The following is a 19,329-nucleotide window of genomic DNA, read 5'->3' on the forward strand; positions in this document are numbered from 1 at the left end:
TACTCTCAGGACATCTTGAAAGATCCCTAACTTCAGCTGTAGCTGTTCTGTTACTTAGGGGGCCCTTTCTCTGTCTGGTCTCACAATTTCTAGACGGCTGCCATCTTCTGCTGCTCAGATGATGCTGTCTATCCACTCGCAGTCTAGCGAGATTCAACTGTTCTACCTCTCGCAGGTAGGTCACTCGGTACTCCATCAGCATGCGCACGTATGCAAGACTTTCTTCCGTTCCTACAGCGGAGAAGGACACCGTGCCGTCTTCATCTGGTATCCAGTCCTGACGATCACTTGGACTGCTTACTTTCACCACACCAGACTTCTTTACCATCATTTGCATGGCTCGGCCATTCCTCCCAATGAGCTTTCTCACCAGAACATGAGGCACCCGGATGACCTCTTCCTGCAGACTGTGAGCTTTTCTCATAAGCTCCAGTGGTCTAACGGCTTGTTCCGTCTTCAACCGGAGAAACCGCTTCGTGCGCATATATCGCCAGTGCATATCACTTAGGATCGCCACCCTCTTCACTGTGACTTCGGTCATGGACAGGACCACCAGCTGTTTAGCTTCTGAGGTCGAGTACACCTTACAGGCTCCCATGGCCTTCTTAAACTCTTCATGCACGGACTCACTGGTGCACTCTTCTCTCAAATCCTCGGGTACATCTATGAGGCATTTGTACCGAGACGTTTTTGTCTCACCTGTGGTTTCCAGACGATCAACCAGCTCAGGTTTCATGGACAACTGACTTTCAGCTTCTTCACCCTGTATGCTTCCCCTGAGCTGACTCACAGCTACAACTTCAAGAATTTTCGTCTTGACCACTTCCATCTCATATTTATCTTCTGTTAACACACTCTTAGCTCTCCTCAGGTCCACCTTCTCATGGTATAAGGGAGTGAGTGTAACTTTTTTTTCCTTTTCCTTCTCCAAGGAGGCCTCGTTCACTGAGTGATACTTTGCCAGGCGACTTTTGAACTTGAAAACTTCTTCCTCTAGCTCAGCTACTCGCCTCTCAGCGGCCTGTCTCTGAAGCTCTTCCTGCTTCAGCTGCTCCTTTAACAGTAGAGTTCTTTCAGACCTCTTCGTCTCCAATGCGCCCACTCGGCTCTCAACAGCCAGTCTCTCAAGCTTCTCTTGCATCATATGGGCTTGTAGCGTCTCCTTGAGCTCCTTGATCTCGGCTCCTACATCCACCGAATCATCAGAGCTTGTATTATTCAAGGAGGTATCTGTTTCATACCTCCCATCTCCATGGCCAACTCCTGGCCCTGGTCTGTGGCTTATCCGATAGACTCCTCCATCTGTTTCCGCTCAGCTTCCATCTTGCTGATTCTTTCCTTAAGGCACGTCTCTGCCCTCCGGAGATTATCACAGAACGTCTGCAGCTCCTTCACCTGAGCTTCCAGGCCTGGGATCTTTCTGCGGAGATCACCATTTTCATCACGGGTGTCCTGCAGAGTGGTCTCAACCACTTGGCGCATGTGCTCTGCATCCGCCTTATCATCCTCTAGTTTTTCTTTAACCTTGAGGAGATCCTCATAGTCTCTCTTGATTTGTTGCAGTTCCCTATTGAACTTTTCATGCCTCTTTTCTGCCTCACGATCGTGACCAGACACTTCATCTTTTATTGCCTCTTTCAGGGCCGATAGCTCCCAGTCTCACTGGTACACAGAGTCCACCAGCCGCTCCTTCTCCTGCATTAGAGGCTTTACTTGGTCCTGGAATTGCTGATGCTCCCTCATGAGTTCACCATACTCCTTCTTGGAGTCACACAGCTCCCGGTTGAACTGTTCGCGCAATCGTTCTAGGTTTTGTTCACGCCCAGAAACTTCATGCTGCAGCGCCTCCTTGAGGGCAGACAGCTCTAACTCTACCAAAGAGAAGCGACCTTTCACCTCGCATAACTCATCTTCACACTCTGCTTTGTCAATCTCCAATTGAAAAACCTCCTTGATTTTGCGGCGGTCCTCCTCTATTTCGTAGAACGCTTCCTTCCATTGGTTAACCTACTCGTTGCTTCCCTCCAGGTCTCGCTGCCAGATCCTCATAACCTGGTATATTTTCTGCCGTTCAGACTCCAGGCTCCGCTGGTCTGAGGACACGTTCCCCAGGTTTTTCCTTAGTTGCTGCTCGTCACTCTGACCCTGCTGGCCGATAGGCTCCAGCTCTTGGTCATGACTGGCCGCCTCCTCTTTCAGGGCTGTCAGATCCTTCTGTCTCAGTACAGTACCAGAGGTTGCTACTGGCAACGTCACCTCCTCTTCTTCTAAAAGAGGATCCAAACTCGGAATGAAGGCACACAGCCTTGCATTTTCTTTATTTCCACTTGCAGCAAAGACTACAGGAGCAACCTTTTTGTGGCCCTTGCGCCGTCGACGATGAGAGGGGGACTCCCTCCCCTCGTCTAGCCCCTCCTGACTGAACTCTCTTTCTACTTTTGTAGTGTCACCATCAGTTGTGGGGTCTGCGTCACTCCCTATGGTGTCGTGGACCAACAAGTCACCTCCCACCTTGACGTCACCCCCTTCTACTGGAGCTAGTCCATTATCAACGGTCACATTGTCATTTTTAGGCGGTACCAACCAACCACCAGTAAATTTTTTTGATTTTCTATACTCCACGCTGTTTTGAACAACCGCCCCTTTTTTAGACTCCGTCCCCTTTTTAACAACCACACCGGTAGGGGAATTTTTACACTAAAAATCAACAATAGTCTTAGGACTCAGTTCACAACAGCTCTTACCACCTCCCCGGGCACTCTGGGACAACAATGGCGCCCCCGGAGAGTTCACGGAATGGTCTACTACCGCCATTCCATACGGTGCCCACAGCTCCTGCCGTTCCTGCACCATGTCCCGCAGACGTTGCTCAAATACCTGCTCTGAGTCCTGTCGCTGTTTCTCAAATGCCTGCTGTTGCGACTCCATTAGGCATTTCAATCGCTCAACAGCTTCAGACTCATCTGCTGCTCCCTTCACAGCCATCTTTATCTGCTCCTGCATTTCTTCAGGACAGTCCATTTTCCTGTAGACCGTTTGCAGCCAGTCATCCGACCACTTCTCCATTCTGTCTGGAGATACTGCTCCATTTACAGCCATCGCGGTACACTATTCACATACACCGCTCTCCCCAGAAAATTTTTCGTTGCCCCATCAAGCCACAGCAAACCAGGTTTGAGTGCGACGACAATTTTCGCAACCCCTGCCGAGTCACAGCAAGATGCTTTAATCTTCGTGACCCCGCCGAGTCACAGCAAGATGCTTTAATCTTCGTGACCCCGCCGAGCCACAGAAAAACCGGGTTTGAATGCGACGACAATCTTCGCAACTCCACCGAGTTGCAGCCAGATGCTTTAATCTTCGTGACACCGCCGAGCCACAGCAAGATGCTTGTATCCACACTCGTCGTTCAATGCCGTTACCTCTAGCAACAAGGCCACCATTGCCCCTAGCAACCGGGCTGCGGTTGCCCCTAGCAACCGGGCTGCAGCTGCCCCTAGCAACCGGGCTGCAATTGCCCGCATTCTCGAACCACATGTAAGGCAGCGCTAGTCATCATACTGGGGGATACTCGCTGCACCGGGTCAATTAAAGCACACATGAAATGTCTTTCTGGTATTTCACAATGCAGCCGTTTATTATTTATCACAAACCGCTTATCACACATATAATGTCCACGAGCCTTTCCAGCGACAGACACGTCCACTTGGCTCCAGTTACAGCCTTCAGCAACGTAACTATAACAATGTCCATATATAACAATGTCCATATAGCGTACCGCTTTTACCTTTTACCGGGTCTTAACGGTTTCGTTCTGCCACCGCTGTGGCTTTTAGGCTTCTCAGGTGGGGGTCTCCAGCCCTCGTACCTTCGAAGGCTACTGGTATGTCTTCACACTTGACATCCAGCCTTTGCCTTTCAGGACTCTTGTATTTCAAGCCTCTGCCCTCCAAGGCCACTGGCATCGCTTACACAGCTAAGGATCCAGCCTCGACCTTTCAGGCTCCACCAGGCTTCAACAGGCCTCACTGGGCCTCACACTCTAGTGGTGTCCCACACAGGAACAGGCCTCATGCCTTACACACACACCACTGTGTCAAGACTACCAGGGTATATATATCCTGTAGTACACACCCACAGGACCTGTGGTGATGTCACAGTCATGTGATCAGACATGCTGTGCATACAGGACCTGTGCTATGTCACAGTCATGTGACCAGTCACCTGAGGAGGAAGGTACATGGTCAGGCAAAACACATCCTGGACCATTACCGTAATGCCAAGCAAGCCGCTGCATTACACTATTTAAGAACAAAGGGAAATAGCCCATGCTGAGCTGATTTGTGAGGGTCCTGGAGGCTGGACACCCTCAATCACACAATAATGTCCTATCAGACTTCAATGTTTTAGTCCTGGGGAAACTCATAAATGTAGTAATAGGAGACCACTTCCATGGTCATATCATAGCACAGGCAAGAGGGGCTATCCCCCCAGGGTGTCCCCCACCCAGCACATGCAGCTGCCTAGAAGTGATCCCCACCTGCTGTACCGATTCCCATCAGTATGGAGGACACCAGATGGAGATAGACCTCTGTATGGGTGAATAGATGGAGGCTTGTTTTCAAGAAGTTATCACCACACAGAATAATAATTACCTGTTTACTGCTGATCAATTCATAGTAAATCATTAAAGATTTCACTTGAATATTAGCTGAATAACATGAGGAGGATCCGCCGTCTCGGGGACTATGAACACACTCCTATAACTATTAATCCATGGGCTGGTGAAACTCACGGAGACACACCGCCTCCACATGACCCCTACACGGCGTCCGCACCATCTCCACTCGGGTCCTACAGCTTCTCCTGCAGGTTTGTAGTCTAGGATGTCCCAGGGATCTGGTGAATCAATGCCTCCATTATTAACGCTCCATTGTGTAGACTTGTAGGTCCCAAAGCATCGGTATCAGGACCCCCACCTACTATATGTAATACTGGTGTAATATTCTCTGCCAAAGTGGCTATTGGGCCCTAAAGCATTATGGGCCACGAGTAACTGCTGTCTCTGTAGCTCATAGCTAAGGCTGACCCCAAGAGTTTATAGTAAGGACCAGCAGAGACAAATGACTAAGGACAGAGACCCCCTGACTCATATGACTCATAATTGAGACCCTCTGACCCATATGACTCAGAGCTGAGACCCCCTGACTAATATAACACAAAGCTGAGACCCTCTGACCCATATGACTCAGAGCTGAGACCCCCTGACTAATATAACACAAAGCTGAGACCCTCTGACCCATATGACTCAGAGCTGAGACCCCCTGACTAATATAACACAAAGCTGAGACCCCCTGACTCCTATGTCCAAAGAAGTTGGGAAATGCACTTGTTAATAATGAAGGCAAACCTCAGCGCTGTAATCAGTGCCAGGAGTCACCAGAGGTAATGAGGGTCCCGCAGACACATCTCCTACCCGCCTGGTACCCCCCGGTTACAGTGCCCCAGTGATGTCCTACAGATCTGTGTATGTGATAGGAGCAGCCTCTGCTGTGGATATCATGGCGTACAGGGGCTTTTCACAAAATTAGAATATCATCAAAAAGTCATTATCTCAGTAAATTAGAATACTTTATCACAGCAGCTTGAAAAATGTTTTTAAAATCCGAAATGTCTGTTCAGTAAATGCCTCAATACTTGGTCGGGGCTCGGATTGCAGCTTGGATTGTGGCCTCTCCACTCTTCCTCCAGACTCCGGGACCTTGACTTCCAAATGAAATGCAAAATTTACTTTCATCTGGAAACACCACCTTGGAGCACTGAGAACAGTCCAGGTCTTCTTCTCCTTGGCCCAGGTAAGATGCTTCTGGCGTTGTCTATTGGTCATGAGTGGCTTGACACCAGGAATGTGACACTTGTAGTCCATGTCCTGGATACGTCTGTGTGTGGTGGCTCTGGAAGCAATGACTCCAGCAGCAGTCCACTCCTTGTGAATCTCCCCCAAATGTCTGAATGGCCTTTTCTTAACAATCCTTTCCAGGCTGCGGTTATCCCGGTTGCTTCTGCACCTTTTTCTACCACACTTTTTCCTTCCACTCAACTTTCCATTAATATGCTTGGATACAGCACGCTGTGAACAGCCAGCTTCATTAGCCATGACCTTTCGTGGCTTACCCTGCTTGTGGAGTGTGTCAATGACTGCCTTCTGGACATCTGTCAAGTCAGCAGTCTTCCCCATGATTGTGGAGCCTACTGAAACAGACTAAGGGACCTTTTTAGACACTTAGGAAGCCTTTGCAGGTGTTTTTTGTTAGTTATTCTAATTTACTGAGATAATGACTTTTGTGTTTTCATTGGCTGTAAGCCATAATCATCAACATTAACAGAACTAAACACCTGAAATAGATCACTCTGTGTGTAATGACTCTATATAACAGATCCCTCTGCGTGTAATGACTCTATATAATAGATCACTCTGTGTGTAATGACTCTATATAATAGATCCCTCTGCGTGTAATGACTCTATATAATAGATCCCTCTGTGTGTAATGACTATATAATAGATCACTCTGTGTGTAACGACTCTATATAATAGATCCCTCTGTGTGTAATGACTCTATATAATAGATCCCTCTGTGTGTAATGACTCTATATAATAGATCCCTCTGTGCGTAATGACTCTATATAATAGATCCCTCTGTGTGTAATGACTCTATATAATAGATCCCTCTGTGTGTAATGACTCTATATAATAGATCCCTCTGTGTGTAATGACTCTATATAATAGATCGCTCTGTGTGTAATGACTCTATATAATAGATCCCTCTGTGTGTAATGACTCTATATAATAGATCCCTCTGTGTGTAACGACTCTATAAAATAGATCCCTCTGCGTGTAATGACTCTATATAATAGATCCATCTGTGTGTAATGACTCTATATAATAGATCCCTCTGTGTGTAATGACTCTATATAATAGATCGCTCTGTGTGTAATGACTCTATATAATAGATCCCTCTGCGTGTAATGACTCTATATAATAGATCACTGCGTGTAATGACTCTATATAATAGATCCCTCTGCGTGTAATGACTCTATATAATAGATCCCTCTGCGTGTAATGACTCTATATAATAGATCCCTCTGTGTGTAATGACTCTATATAATAGATCCCTATGTGTGTAATGACTCTATATAATAGATCCCTCTGTGTGTAATGACTCTATATAATAGATCCCTCTGTGTGTAATGACTCTATATAATAGATCCCTGTGTTACTCTATATAATAGATCCCTCTGTGTGTAATGACTTTATATAATAGATCCCTCTGCATGTAATGACTCTATATAATAGATCCCTCTGTGTGTAATGACTCTATATAATAGATCCCTCTGTGTGTAATGACTCTATATAATAGATCCCTCTGTGTGTAATGACTATATAATAGATCCCTCTGTGTGTAATGACTCTATATAATAGATCCCTCTGTGTGTAATGACTCTATATAATAGATCCCTATGTGTGTAATGACTCTATATAATAGATCCCTCTGTGTGTAATGACTCTATATAATAGATCCCTCTGTGTGTAATGACTCTATATAATAGATCCCTGTGTTACTCTATATAATAGATCCCTCTGTGTGTAATGACTCTATATAATAGATCCCTCTGCGTGTAATGACTCTATATAATAGATCCCTCTGTGTGTAATGACTCTATATAATAGATCCCTCTGTGTGTAATGACTCTATATAATAGATCCCTCTGTGTGTAATTACTATATAATAGATCCCTCTGTGTGTAATGACTCTATATAATAGATCCCTCTGTGTGTAATGACTCTATATAATAGATCCCCCTGTGTAATGACTCTATATAATAGATCCCTCTGTGTGTAATGACTCTATATAATAGATCCCTCTGTGTGTAATGACTCTATATAATAGATCCCTGTGTTACTCTATATAATAGATCCCTATGTGTGTAATGACTCTATATAATAGATCCCACTGTGTGTAATGATTCTATATAATAGATCCCACTGTGTGTAATGATTCTATATAATAGATCTCTCTGCGTGTAATGACTCTATATAATAGATCCCTCTGCGTGTAATGACTCTATATAATAGATCCCTCTGCGTGTAATGACTCTATATAATAGATCACTCTGTGTGTAATGACTCTATATAATAGATCCATCTGCGTGTAATGACTCTATATAATAGATCCCTCTGCGTGTAATAACTCTATATAATAGATCACTCTGTGTGTAATGACTCTATATAATAGATCACTCTGTGTGTAATGACTCTATATAATAGATCCCTCTGCGTGTAATGACTCTATATAATAGATCCCTCTGTGTGTAATGACTCTATATAATAGATCCCTCTGTGTGTAATGACTCTATATAATAGATCCCTCTGTGTGTAATGACTCTATATAATAGATCCCTCTGTGTGTAATGACTATATAATAGATCCCTCTGTGTGTAATGACTCTATATAATAGATCCCTCTGTGTGTAATGACTCTATATAATAGATCCCTCTGTGTGTAATGACTCTATATAATAGATCCCTGTGTGTAATGACTCTATATAATGGATCCCTCTGTGTGTAATGACTCTATATATTAGATCACTCTGTGTGTAACGACTCTATATAATAGATCCCTCTGTGTGTAATGACTCTATATAATAGATCCCTCTGTGTGTAATGACTCTATATAATAGATCCCTCTGTGTGTAATGACTCTATATAATACATCCCTCTGTGTGTAATGACTCTATATAATAGATCCCTCTGTGTGTAATGACTCTATATAATAGATCGCTCTGTGTGTAATGACTCTATATAATAGATCCCTCTGCATGTAATGACTCTATATAATAGATCACTCTGCGTGTAATGACTCTATATAATAGATCCCTCTGCGTGTAATGACTCTATATAATAGATCCCTCTGTGTGTAATGACTCTATATAATAGATCCCTGTGTTACTCTATATAATAGATCGCTCTGTGTGTAATGACTCTATATAATAGATCCCTCTGTGTGTAATGACTCTATATAATAGATCCCTATGTGTGTAATGACTCTATATAATAGATCCCTCTGTGTGTAATGACTCTATATAATAGATCCCTCTGTGTGTAATGACTCTATATAATAGATCCCTCTGTGTGTAATGACTCTATATAATAGATCCCTCTGTGTGTAATGACTATATAATAGATCCCTCTGTGTATAATGACTCTATATAATAGATCCCTCTGTGTGTAATGACTCTATATAATAGATCCCCCTGTGTAATGACTCTATATAATAGATCCCTCTGTGTGTAATGACTCTATATAATAGATCCCTCTGTGTGTAATGACTCTATATAATAGATCCCTGTGTTACTCTATATAATAGATCCCTATGTGTGTAATGACTCTATATAATAGATCCCTCTGTGTGTAATGATTCTATATAATAGATCTCTCTGTGTGTAATGACTCTATATAATAGATCCCTCTGTGTGTAATGACTCTATATAATAGATCCCTCTGTGTCTAATGACTCTATATAATAGATCCCTGTGTGTAATGACTCTATATAATAGATCCCTCTGTGTGTAATGACTCTATATAATAGATCCCTCTGTGTGTAATGACTCTATATAATAGATCCCTCTGCCTGTAATGACTCTATATAATAGATCACTCTGCGTGTAATGACTCTATATAATAGATCCCTCTGCGTGTAATGACTCTATATAATAGATCCCTCTGCGTGTATTGACTCTATATAATAGATCACTCTGTGTGTAATGACTCTATATAATAGATCACTCTGTGTGTAATGACTCTATATAATAAATCCCTCTGCGTGTAATGACTCTATATAATAGATCACTCTGTGTGTAATGACTCTATATAATAGATCCCTCTGTGTGTAATGACTCTATATAATAGATCCCTCTGTGTGTAATGACTCTATATAATAGATCCCTCTGTGTGTAATGACTATATAATAGATCCCTCTGTGTGTAATGACTCTATATAATAGATCCCTCTGTGTGTAATGACTCTATATAATAGATCCCTCTGTGTGTAATGACTCTATATAACAGATCCCTCTGTGTGTAATGACTCTATATAATAGATCCCTCTGCGTGTAATGACTCTATATAATAGATCACTCTGTGTGTAATGACTCTATATAATAGATCCCTCTGTGTGTAATGAGTCTATATAATAGATCCCTCTGCATGTAATGACTCTATATATTAGATCCCTCCGTGTGTAATGACTCTATATAATAGATCCCTCTGTTTGTAATGACTCTATATAATAGATCCCTCTGTGTGTAATGACTCTATATAATAGATCCCTCTGTGTGTAATGACTCTATATAACAGATCCCTCTGTGTGTAATGACTCTATATAATAGATCCCTCTGCGTGTAATGACTCTATATAATAGATCACTCTGTGTGTAATGACTCTATATAATAGATCCCTCTGTGTGTAATGACTCTATATAACAGATCCCTCTGTGTGTAATGACTCTATATAATAGATCCCTCTGTGTGTAGTGAGTCTATATAATAGATCCCTCTGCGTGTAATGACTCTATATAATAGATCCCTCTGTGTGTAATGACTCTATATAATAGATCCCTCTGTTTGTAATGACTCTATATAATAGATCCCTCTGTGTGTAATGACTCTATATAATAGATCCCTCTGTGTGTAATGACTCTATATAACAGATCCCTCTGTGTGTAATGACTCTATATAATAGATCCCTCTGCGTGTAATGACTCTATATAATAGATCACTCTGTGTGTAATGACTCTATATAATAGATCCTTCTGTGTGTAATGAGTCTATATAATAGATCCCTCTGTGTAATGACTCTATATAATAGATCCCTCTGTGTGTAATGACTCTATATAATAGATCCCTCTGTTTGTAATGACTCTATATAATAGATCCCTCTGTGTGTAATGACTCTATATAATAGATCCCTCTGCGTGTAATGACTCTATATAATAGATCCCTCTGCGTGTAATGACTCTATATAATAGATCACTCTGTGTGTAATGACTCTATATAATAGATCCCTCTGCGTGTAATGAGTCTATATAATAGATCCCTCTGTGTGTAATGACTCTATATAATAGATCCCTCTGTGTGTAATGACTCTATATAATAGATCCCTCTGTGTGTAATGACTCTATATAATAGATCGCTCTGTGTGTAATGACTCTATATAATAGATCCCTCTGTGTGTAATGACTCTATATAATAGATCCCTCTGCGTGTAATGACTCTATATAATAGATCACTCTGTGTGTAATGACTCTATATAATAGATCCCTCTGCGTGTAATGAGTCTATATAATAGATCCCTCTGTGTGTAATGACTCTATATAATAGATCCCTCTGTGTGTAATGACTCTATATAATAGATCCCTCTGTGTGTAATGACTCTATATAATAGATCGCTCTGTGTGTAATGACTCTATATAATAGATCCCTCTGTGTGTAATGACTCTATATAATAGATCCCTCTGTGTGTAATGACTCTATATAATAGATCCCTCTGTGTGTAATGAGTCTATATAATAGATCCCTCTGTGTGTAATGACTCTATATAATAGATCCCTCTGTGTGTAATGACTCTATATGATAGATCCCTCTGTGTGTAATGACTCTATATAATAGATCGCTCTGTGTGTAATGACTCTATATAATAGATCCCTCTGTGTGTAATGACTCTATATAATAGATCCCTCTGTGTGTAATGACTCTATATAATAGATCGCTCTGTGTGTAATGACTCTATATAATAGATCCCTCTGTGTGTAATGACTCTATATAATACCGGCAGTGGGGTTTTACATCATTGTTCGCTAGTTTACAGCGGAGCTCAAATCTCCTGCACAACAGAGCTGGTAAGAACTTGGCAGAGCTGAGCTGTGTTTGTTGCCTGCTGCTTGCTGAGCGATCAATAATGTGACCCTGCAAATGCTGCACTGTTGATCCATATTTTAGGGGCCTGTCTTCCGCCATATGCATCCATAAATTGACGTTTGTAGTTTACACTCTCACTCTCAGCAGCAGACAACAAACACAGCTCAGCTCTGCACTGCCCAGTAATTACAGGCTTTATTGTGGAGGAGTGCAGAAAAGTGGAGCTGTGCTAGAAACTAGCTAGTAATGATATAAAACTACAGTGCCGCTATACTGATGCACAAGGTAGAAGATAAAACGGATCAGGCAGGTACTGGACAGGAGCATGGAGTGTACCCTAAATGTAGAATATACTACTTCAGAGGTAGAGAAGGGCAATCAGGAAGGGAGAGACTGCAGTGCAGATGATCCATCAGGAGCACCGCAGCTACAGCAGGAAAGGCATATGTAGGGCATGGGGTGATAAGTGCAAAACAGGGCAGACCTAAAAGTGACTGATATTGGCACAAATAATAAAATACATGTACAATATTATAATATTACGAGCGCTCATGTGATTTTGGGAATAACCCTTTAATACTCCTGATTTCCGTTCCGCTTCTTAATATTTTTCTATTTCTTCTTCTGACTTCTCTTCTGATTCCTCATCTCCCTCTTTTGGGTTGTCGTACTGCAGAATATTCCCACAAATGTCGGCCGCTGATTGCAAACACGATTTACTATTTTTGCACCCAAAAGTTTACACTGCAAAATTCTACTTACTAAGAATTCAACCTCGGGTCAGTCTAATCATTCATTATACCGGTGTCCAGCAGGTGTACAAGTAAGATTAGACATTACAGAGTAACACATAATTCAACGCATACCGAGAAGACTGAGGGTCCGGCTGCTCGCCAGCTGCAATCCATGAGGAAATAGGGGAGACACGAAAGGTAAAAATAAAAGAGCTTGTCGTGTAAGATCGCCATCGGTATAACAAATAGGGGTAATCACATAACTCTGCATGAGCCAGTGTGTGTACAGTACATATACAGGGGTGTGAAAAAGTGTCTGCCCCCTTCCTGATTTCTTATTCTTTGGACGTTTGTCACTTAAATGTTTAAAATCACAAAGCAAATGTAAATATTCAACAAAGATAACACAAGTAATCACAAAATGCAGTTTATAAATGAAGGTCTTTATTATTAAAGGAAAAAGAAATCCAAACCTACAGGGTCCTGTGTAACAAAGTGATTGCCCCTAAACCTAATAACTGGTTGGTCCCTTAGCAGCAACAACTTCAATCAAGACTTTGTGATAACTGGCAATGAGTCTTTACAACGCTCTGGAGGAATTTTGGCCACTTATCTTTGCAGAATTGTTATAATTTAGCCACATTGGAGGGTTTCCGAGCATGAACCGCCTTTATAAGGTCTAGCCCCAGCATCTCAATCGGATTAAGGTCAGGACTCTGACTAGGCCACTCCAAAGTCTTAATCTTGTTTTTCTTAAGCCATTCAGAGGTGGACTTGCTGGTGTGTTTTGGATCATTGCCTTGCTGCATAACCCAAGTGCGCTTTAGCATGAGGTCACGTACAGATGGCCCGACGTTCTCCGTCACGATTGTTTGGTAGACAGCAGAGTTCATGGTTCCATTTACCACAGCAAGTCTTCCAAGTCCTGAAGCAGCAAAACAGCCCCAGACCATTACACTACCACCATATTTTACTGTTGGTATGATGTTCTTTTTCTGTAATGTTGTGTTACTTCTACGCCAGATGTAATGGGACATAAACCTTCTAAAAAGTTCAACTTTTGTCTCATCGGTCCACAGAGTATTCTCCCAAAAGTCTTGGCGATCATCAAGATGTTTTCTTGCAAAACTGAGACGAGCCTTTATGTTCTTTTTGCTCAGCAGTGGTTTTCGTCATGGTACTCTGCCATACTGCCATGAACACGGACCTTAACTGAGGCAAGTGAGGCCCGCAGCTCTTTGGATGTTGTTGTGGGGTCTTCTGTGACTTCTTGGATGAGTCGTCGCTGCGCTCTTGGGGTAATTTTGGTCGGCCAGCCACTCCTGGGAAGGTTCACCACTGTTATATGTTTTCGCCATTTGTAGATAATGGCTCTCACCGTGGTTCGCTGGAATCACAAAGCTTTAGAAATGGCTTTATAACCGTTTCGAGACTGATATATCTCAATTACTTTGTCTCTCATTTGTTCCTGAATTTCTTTGGATCACAGCATGATGTCTAGCTTTTGAGGATCTTTTGATCTACTTCACTTTGTCAGGCAGGTCCTATTTTAAGGATTTCTTGATTGAGAACAGGTGTGGCAGTAATCAGGCCTGTTTGTGGCTAGGGAAAATGAATTCATCTTCCCAAAGATGTGATAAACCACAGTTAATTTATGTTTTAAGTAGGGGGCAATCACTTTCTCATGCAGGGCCCTGTAGGTTTGGATTTCTTTTTCCCTTAATAATAAAGACTTTCATTTAAAAACGGCATTTTTGAGTTTAATTGTATTATCTTTGTCTCATATTTAAATTTGTTTTGTGATCTGAAACATTTAAGTGTGAAAACATTAAAAAAAGAATAATATTTAGATTTGAGAGTCCTTTTCTATCTACTGGCTAACAAGGTACAAAAATATATATATATTTTTTCCCTGTATCGACAAAGAATAAGAAATCAGGAAGGGGGCAAACACGTTTTCACAACACCAGTGTACAGAGTGCCACTGAGTGCGTGGAAGGGAGAACAGGGAATAGTTAAATTAGTAAGGTGAGGTGATAGGTCAGTCTACATAAATTTGTTTTTAAGGCACCCTTGAAACTGTGGGTATTGGGAATTAACTGTATTGTCTGGGGTAGCGCATTCCAGAGAACTGGTGCAGCGCAAAAGATGTCCTGGAGACAGGAGTGGAAGGTTCGGATTATGGAGGATGTTAATCTTAGGTCATTAGTGGAATGAAGAAGATGGATAGGGTAACAGAGATGAGGAGGAGATGTAGGGCGGTGCAGCACTGTAGAGAGGACGGGTAGGGTGGTAGACAGAGATGAGGAGGAGATGTAGGGCGTTGCAGCACTGTAGAGAGGACGGGTTGGGTGGTAGACAGAGATGAGGAGGAGATGTAGGGCGCTGCAGCACTGTAGAGAGGACGGGTAGGGTGGTAGACAGAGATGAGGAGGAGATGTAGGGTGGTGCAGCACTGTAGAGAGGACGGGTAGGGTGGTAGACAGAGTTGAGGAGGAGATGTAGGGCGCTGCAGCACTGTAGAGAGGATGGGTAGGGTGGTAGACAGAGATGAGGAGGAGATGTAGGATGGTACAGCACAGTAGAGAGGACGGGTAGGATGGTAGACAGAGATGAGGAGGAGATGTAGGGCGGTGCAGCACTGTAGAGAGGACGGGTAGGGTGGTAGACAGAGATGAGGAGGAGATGTAGGGCGCTGCAGCACTGTAGAGAGGACGGGTAGGGTGGTAGACAGAGATGAGGAGGAGATGTAGGGCGGTGCAGCACTGTAGAGAGGACGGGTAGGGTGGTAGACAGAGATGAGGAGGAGATGTAGGGCGGTGCAGCACTGTAGAGAGGACAGATAGGTGGTAGACGGAGATGAAGAGGAGATGTAAGGCGGTGCAGCACTGTGGAGAGGACGGGTAGGTGTAAGACAGAGATAAGGAGAGGATGTAGGGCGGTGCATCACTCTGGAGAGGACAGATAGGTGGTAGACAGAGATGAGGAGGATATGTAGGGTGATGCAGCACTGTGGAGAGGACAGGTAGGTGGTAGACAAAGATGAGGAGAGGATGTAGGGCAGTGCAGCACTGTGGAGAGGACGGGTAGGAGGTAGACCAAGATGAGAAGGAGATATAGGGGGTAAAGCCCTGTGGAGAGGTTAGGTAGGCGGGTAGACAGAGATGAGGAGATGTAGGGCGGTGCAGCACTGTGGAGGGGACAGGTAGGTGGTAGACAGAGATGAGGAGGAGATGTAGGGTGGTGCAACACTTTGGAGGGGCCGGGTAGGAGGTAGAACAGTGCAGCACTGTAAAGAGGAGGGGTAGGTAGAAGACAGAGATGAGGAGATGTATGGCGGTGCAGTACTGTGGAGGGGATGGGTAGGTGTTAGACAGAGATGAGGAGGGGATATAGGGTGGTGCAGAACTGGGGAGAGGACGGGTAGGTGGTAGAAAGAGATGAGGAGGAGATGTAGGGCAGTGCAGCACTGTGGAGAGGACGGGTAGGTGGTAGAAAGAGATGAGGAGGAGATGTAGGGCAGTGCAGCACTGTGGAGAGGACAGGTAGGTGGTAGAAAGAGATGAGGAGGAGATGTAGGGCAGTGCAGCACTGTGGAGAGGACAGGTAGGTAGAAGACAGAGATGAGGAGGAGATATAGGGCGGTGCAGTACTGTGGAGGGAATGGGTAGGTGGTAGACAGAGATGAGGAGGAGATATAGGGCGGTGCAGTACTGTGGAGGGGATGGGTAGGTGATAGATAGAGATGAGGAGGAGATATAGGGCGGTGCAGTACTGTGGAGGGGATGGGTAGGTGATAGACAGAGATGAGGAGGAGATATAGGGCGGTGCAGTACTGTGGAGGGGATGGGTAGGTGGTAGACAGAGATGAGAAGGGAATATAGGGTGGTGCAGAACTGGGGAGAGTTTTGTGTTTAAGAGTGATAAGTTTACATTGGATTCTGTAGCGGATTCTGGGCAACCAGTGCAAAGACTGGCACATGGTGGCAGCATCAGTGTAGCAGTTGGACAGGAATATGATGATGGCAGGTGAATTCATGATGATTGTAGAGGAGAGAATGTAGAAAGGGGTAAACCAATTAGTATTTGTATAGTTGTAGTAATTAGTAATTGTTCTTTTCCATCTCCTTGATTAGACCTGAGCGTCTGATTGCAGAAAATGGTCATGTCCAGCTTCCACATCCGCCTCTTCCAGGACTCTGATTACCATATTGTCAGAGACATCTTTGCTCGTGGTATTACGGAACATATTGGCGTTGCCTTCCGCCATACATTGCGTCTTCCGCAGGTGTGACTCCCCGCTCTGGCCGTGACTTGGCTTCCTCTCCTGATCACGGGATCGGCTCTGACCTCTGTACTGGTAGGGATCACTATCATGGGTCTTATTTGGTTCATCAATAGACGCATCTTCACTTCTTACACAGAGCACAGTTTGAGGGATGACATGTTGGACATTCAGAAGTATTATCTGCAGTGGGAGGACCGCTGCTTCTGGGTGGCAGAGTCAAATGGAGAGATCATAGGAACTGTGGCAGCAGCTCCAAAACTACAAAAGGGAGGAGAGAAGCAAATGGAGCTCAAAAGATTATCAGTTCCTAGAAGTCACAGAGGAAGAGGAATAGGGGCGGCCTTGTGCCGCACCGTCATTGACTTTGCACGAGAAAGAGACTACAAGGCGGTGGTGCTAGATACCTCACTGCACCAGACCAGCTCCTGCCACCTCTATGATAAGATGGGATTCAGGAGAACCCACTACAGCTACCCAGAATACCGCTATACCAGATACATAGAATTCATAGATGTTTACTACCAATACGATGTCCAAACACAGGAATGATGAAGCTCATGCACCAATAATAAAGTGCTGAAATCTACCACGTCTGCTATGTGTTATAGTAGTTATATTCTTGTACAGAGGAGCAGTATTATAGTAGTTATATTCTTGTACATAGGGGCAGTATTATAGTAGTTATATTCTTGTACATAGGGGCAGTATTATAGTAGTTATATTCTTGTACATAGGTGGCAGTATAATAGTAGTTATATTCTTGTACATAGGGGCAGTATTATAGTAGTTATATTCTTGTACATAGGAGCAGTATTATAGTAGTTATATTCTTGTACATAGGGGCAGTATTATAGTAGTTATATTCTTGTACATAGGAGCAGTATTATAGTAGTTATATTCTTGTACATAGGGGGCAGTATTATAGTAGTTATATTCTTGTACATAGGGGCAGTATTATAGTAGCTATATTGTTGTACATAAGAGCAGTATTATAGTAGTTATATTCTTGTACATAGGGGCAGTATTATAGTAGTTATATTCTTGTACATAGGAGCAGTATTATAGTAGTTATATTCTTGTACATAGGGGGCAGTATTATAGTAGTTATATTCTTGTACATAGGAGCAGTATTATAGTAGTTATATTCTTGTACATAGGGGCAGTATTATAGTAGTTATATTCTTGTACATAGGAGCAGTATTATAGTAGTTATATTCTTGTACATAGGGGGCAGTATTATAGTAGTTATATTCTTGTACATAGGGGCAGTATTATAGTAGCTATATTGTTGTACATAAGAGCAGTATTATAGTAGTTATATTCTTGTACATAGGGGCAGTATTATAGTAGTTATATTCTTGTACATAGGAGCAGTATTATAGTAGTTATATTCTTGTACATAGGGGGCAGTATTATAGTAGTTATATTCTTGTACATAGGGGCAGTATTATAGTAGTTATATTCTTGTACATAGGAGCAGTATTATAGTAGTTATATTCTTGTACATAGGGGCAGTATTATAGTAGATATATTCTTGTACATAGGAGCAGTATTATAGTAGTTATATTCTTGTACATAGGGGCAGTATTATGTAGTTATATTCTTGTACATAGGGTCAGTATTATAGTAGTTATATTCTTGTACATAGGAAGCAGTATTATAGTAGTTATATTCTTGTATATAGGGGGCAGTATTATGTAGTTATATTCTTGTACATAGGGTCAGTATTATAGTAGTTATATTCTTGTACATAGGAGCAGTATTATAGTAGTTATATTCTTGTACATAGGGGCAGTATTATAGTAGTTATATTCTTGTACATAGGGGGCAGTATTATAGTAGTTATATTCTTGTACATAGGGGCAGTATTATAGTAGTTATATTCTTGTACATAGGAGCAGTATTATAGTAGTTATATTCTTGTACATAGGAGCAGTATTATAGTAGTTATATTCTTGTACATAGGAGCAGTATTATAGTAGTTATATTCCTGTACATAGGAGCAGTATTATAGTAGTTATATTCTTGTACATAGGGGGCAGTATTATAGTAGCTATATTCTTGTACATAAGAGCAGTATTATAGTAGTTATATTCTTGTACATAGGAGCAGTATTATAGTAGTTATATTCTTGTACATAGGAGCAGTATTATAGTAGTTATATTCTTGTACATAGGAGCAGTATTATAGTAGTTATATTCTTGTACATAGGGGCAGTATTATAGTAGATATATTCTTGTACATAGGAGCAGTATTATAGTAGTTATATTCTTGTACATAGGGGGCAGTATTATGTAGTTATATTCTTGTACATAGGGTCAGTATTATAGTAGTTA

The 19,329-nt window shown here is 42.4% G+C and overlaps 2 protein-coding genes across 2 annotated transcripts in view; both read left to right on the top strand.

Annotated features, from left to right (window-relative positions):
- Window positions 1-19,329, top strand: part of LOC141164827 (putative N-acetyltransferase 8B) — a 213,201-nt gene that overhangs the window by 31,614 nt on the left and 162,258 nt on the right. The window lies entirely within an intron of this gene.
- Window positions 4,757-17,542, top strand: LOC141164873 (N-acetyltransferase 8-like). The gene is given in 2 exon segments (XM_073650530.1): window positions 4,757-4,872; window positions 16,842-17,542. A coding segment is annotated over 1 exon segment (678 nt). The 5' UTR covers window positions 4,757-4,872; window positions 16,842-16,864.

The sequence above is a fragment of the Phyllobates terribilis genome, unplaced genomic scaffold (genome assembly GCF_046119375.1).
Source record: "Phyllobates terribilis strain yellow unplaced genomic scaffold, ASM4611937v1 Scaffold_1__5_contigs__length_1240528914, whole genome shotgun sequence".
NCBI classification, from domain to species: Eukaryota; Metazoa; Chordata; class Amphibia; order Anura; family Dendrobatidae; genus Phyllobates; species Phyllobates terribilis.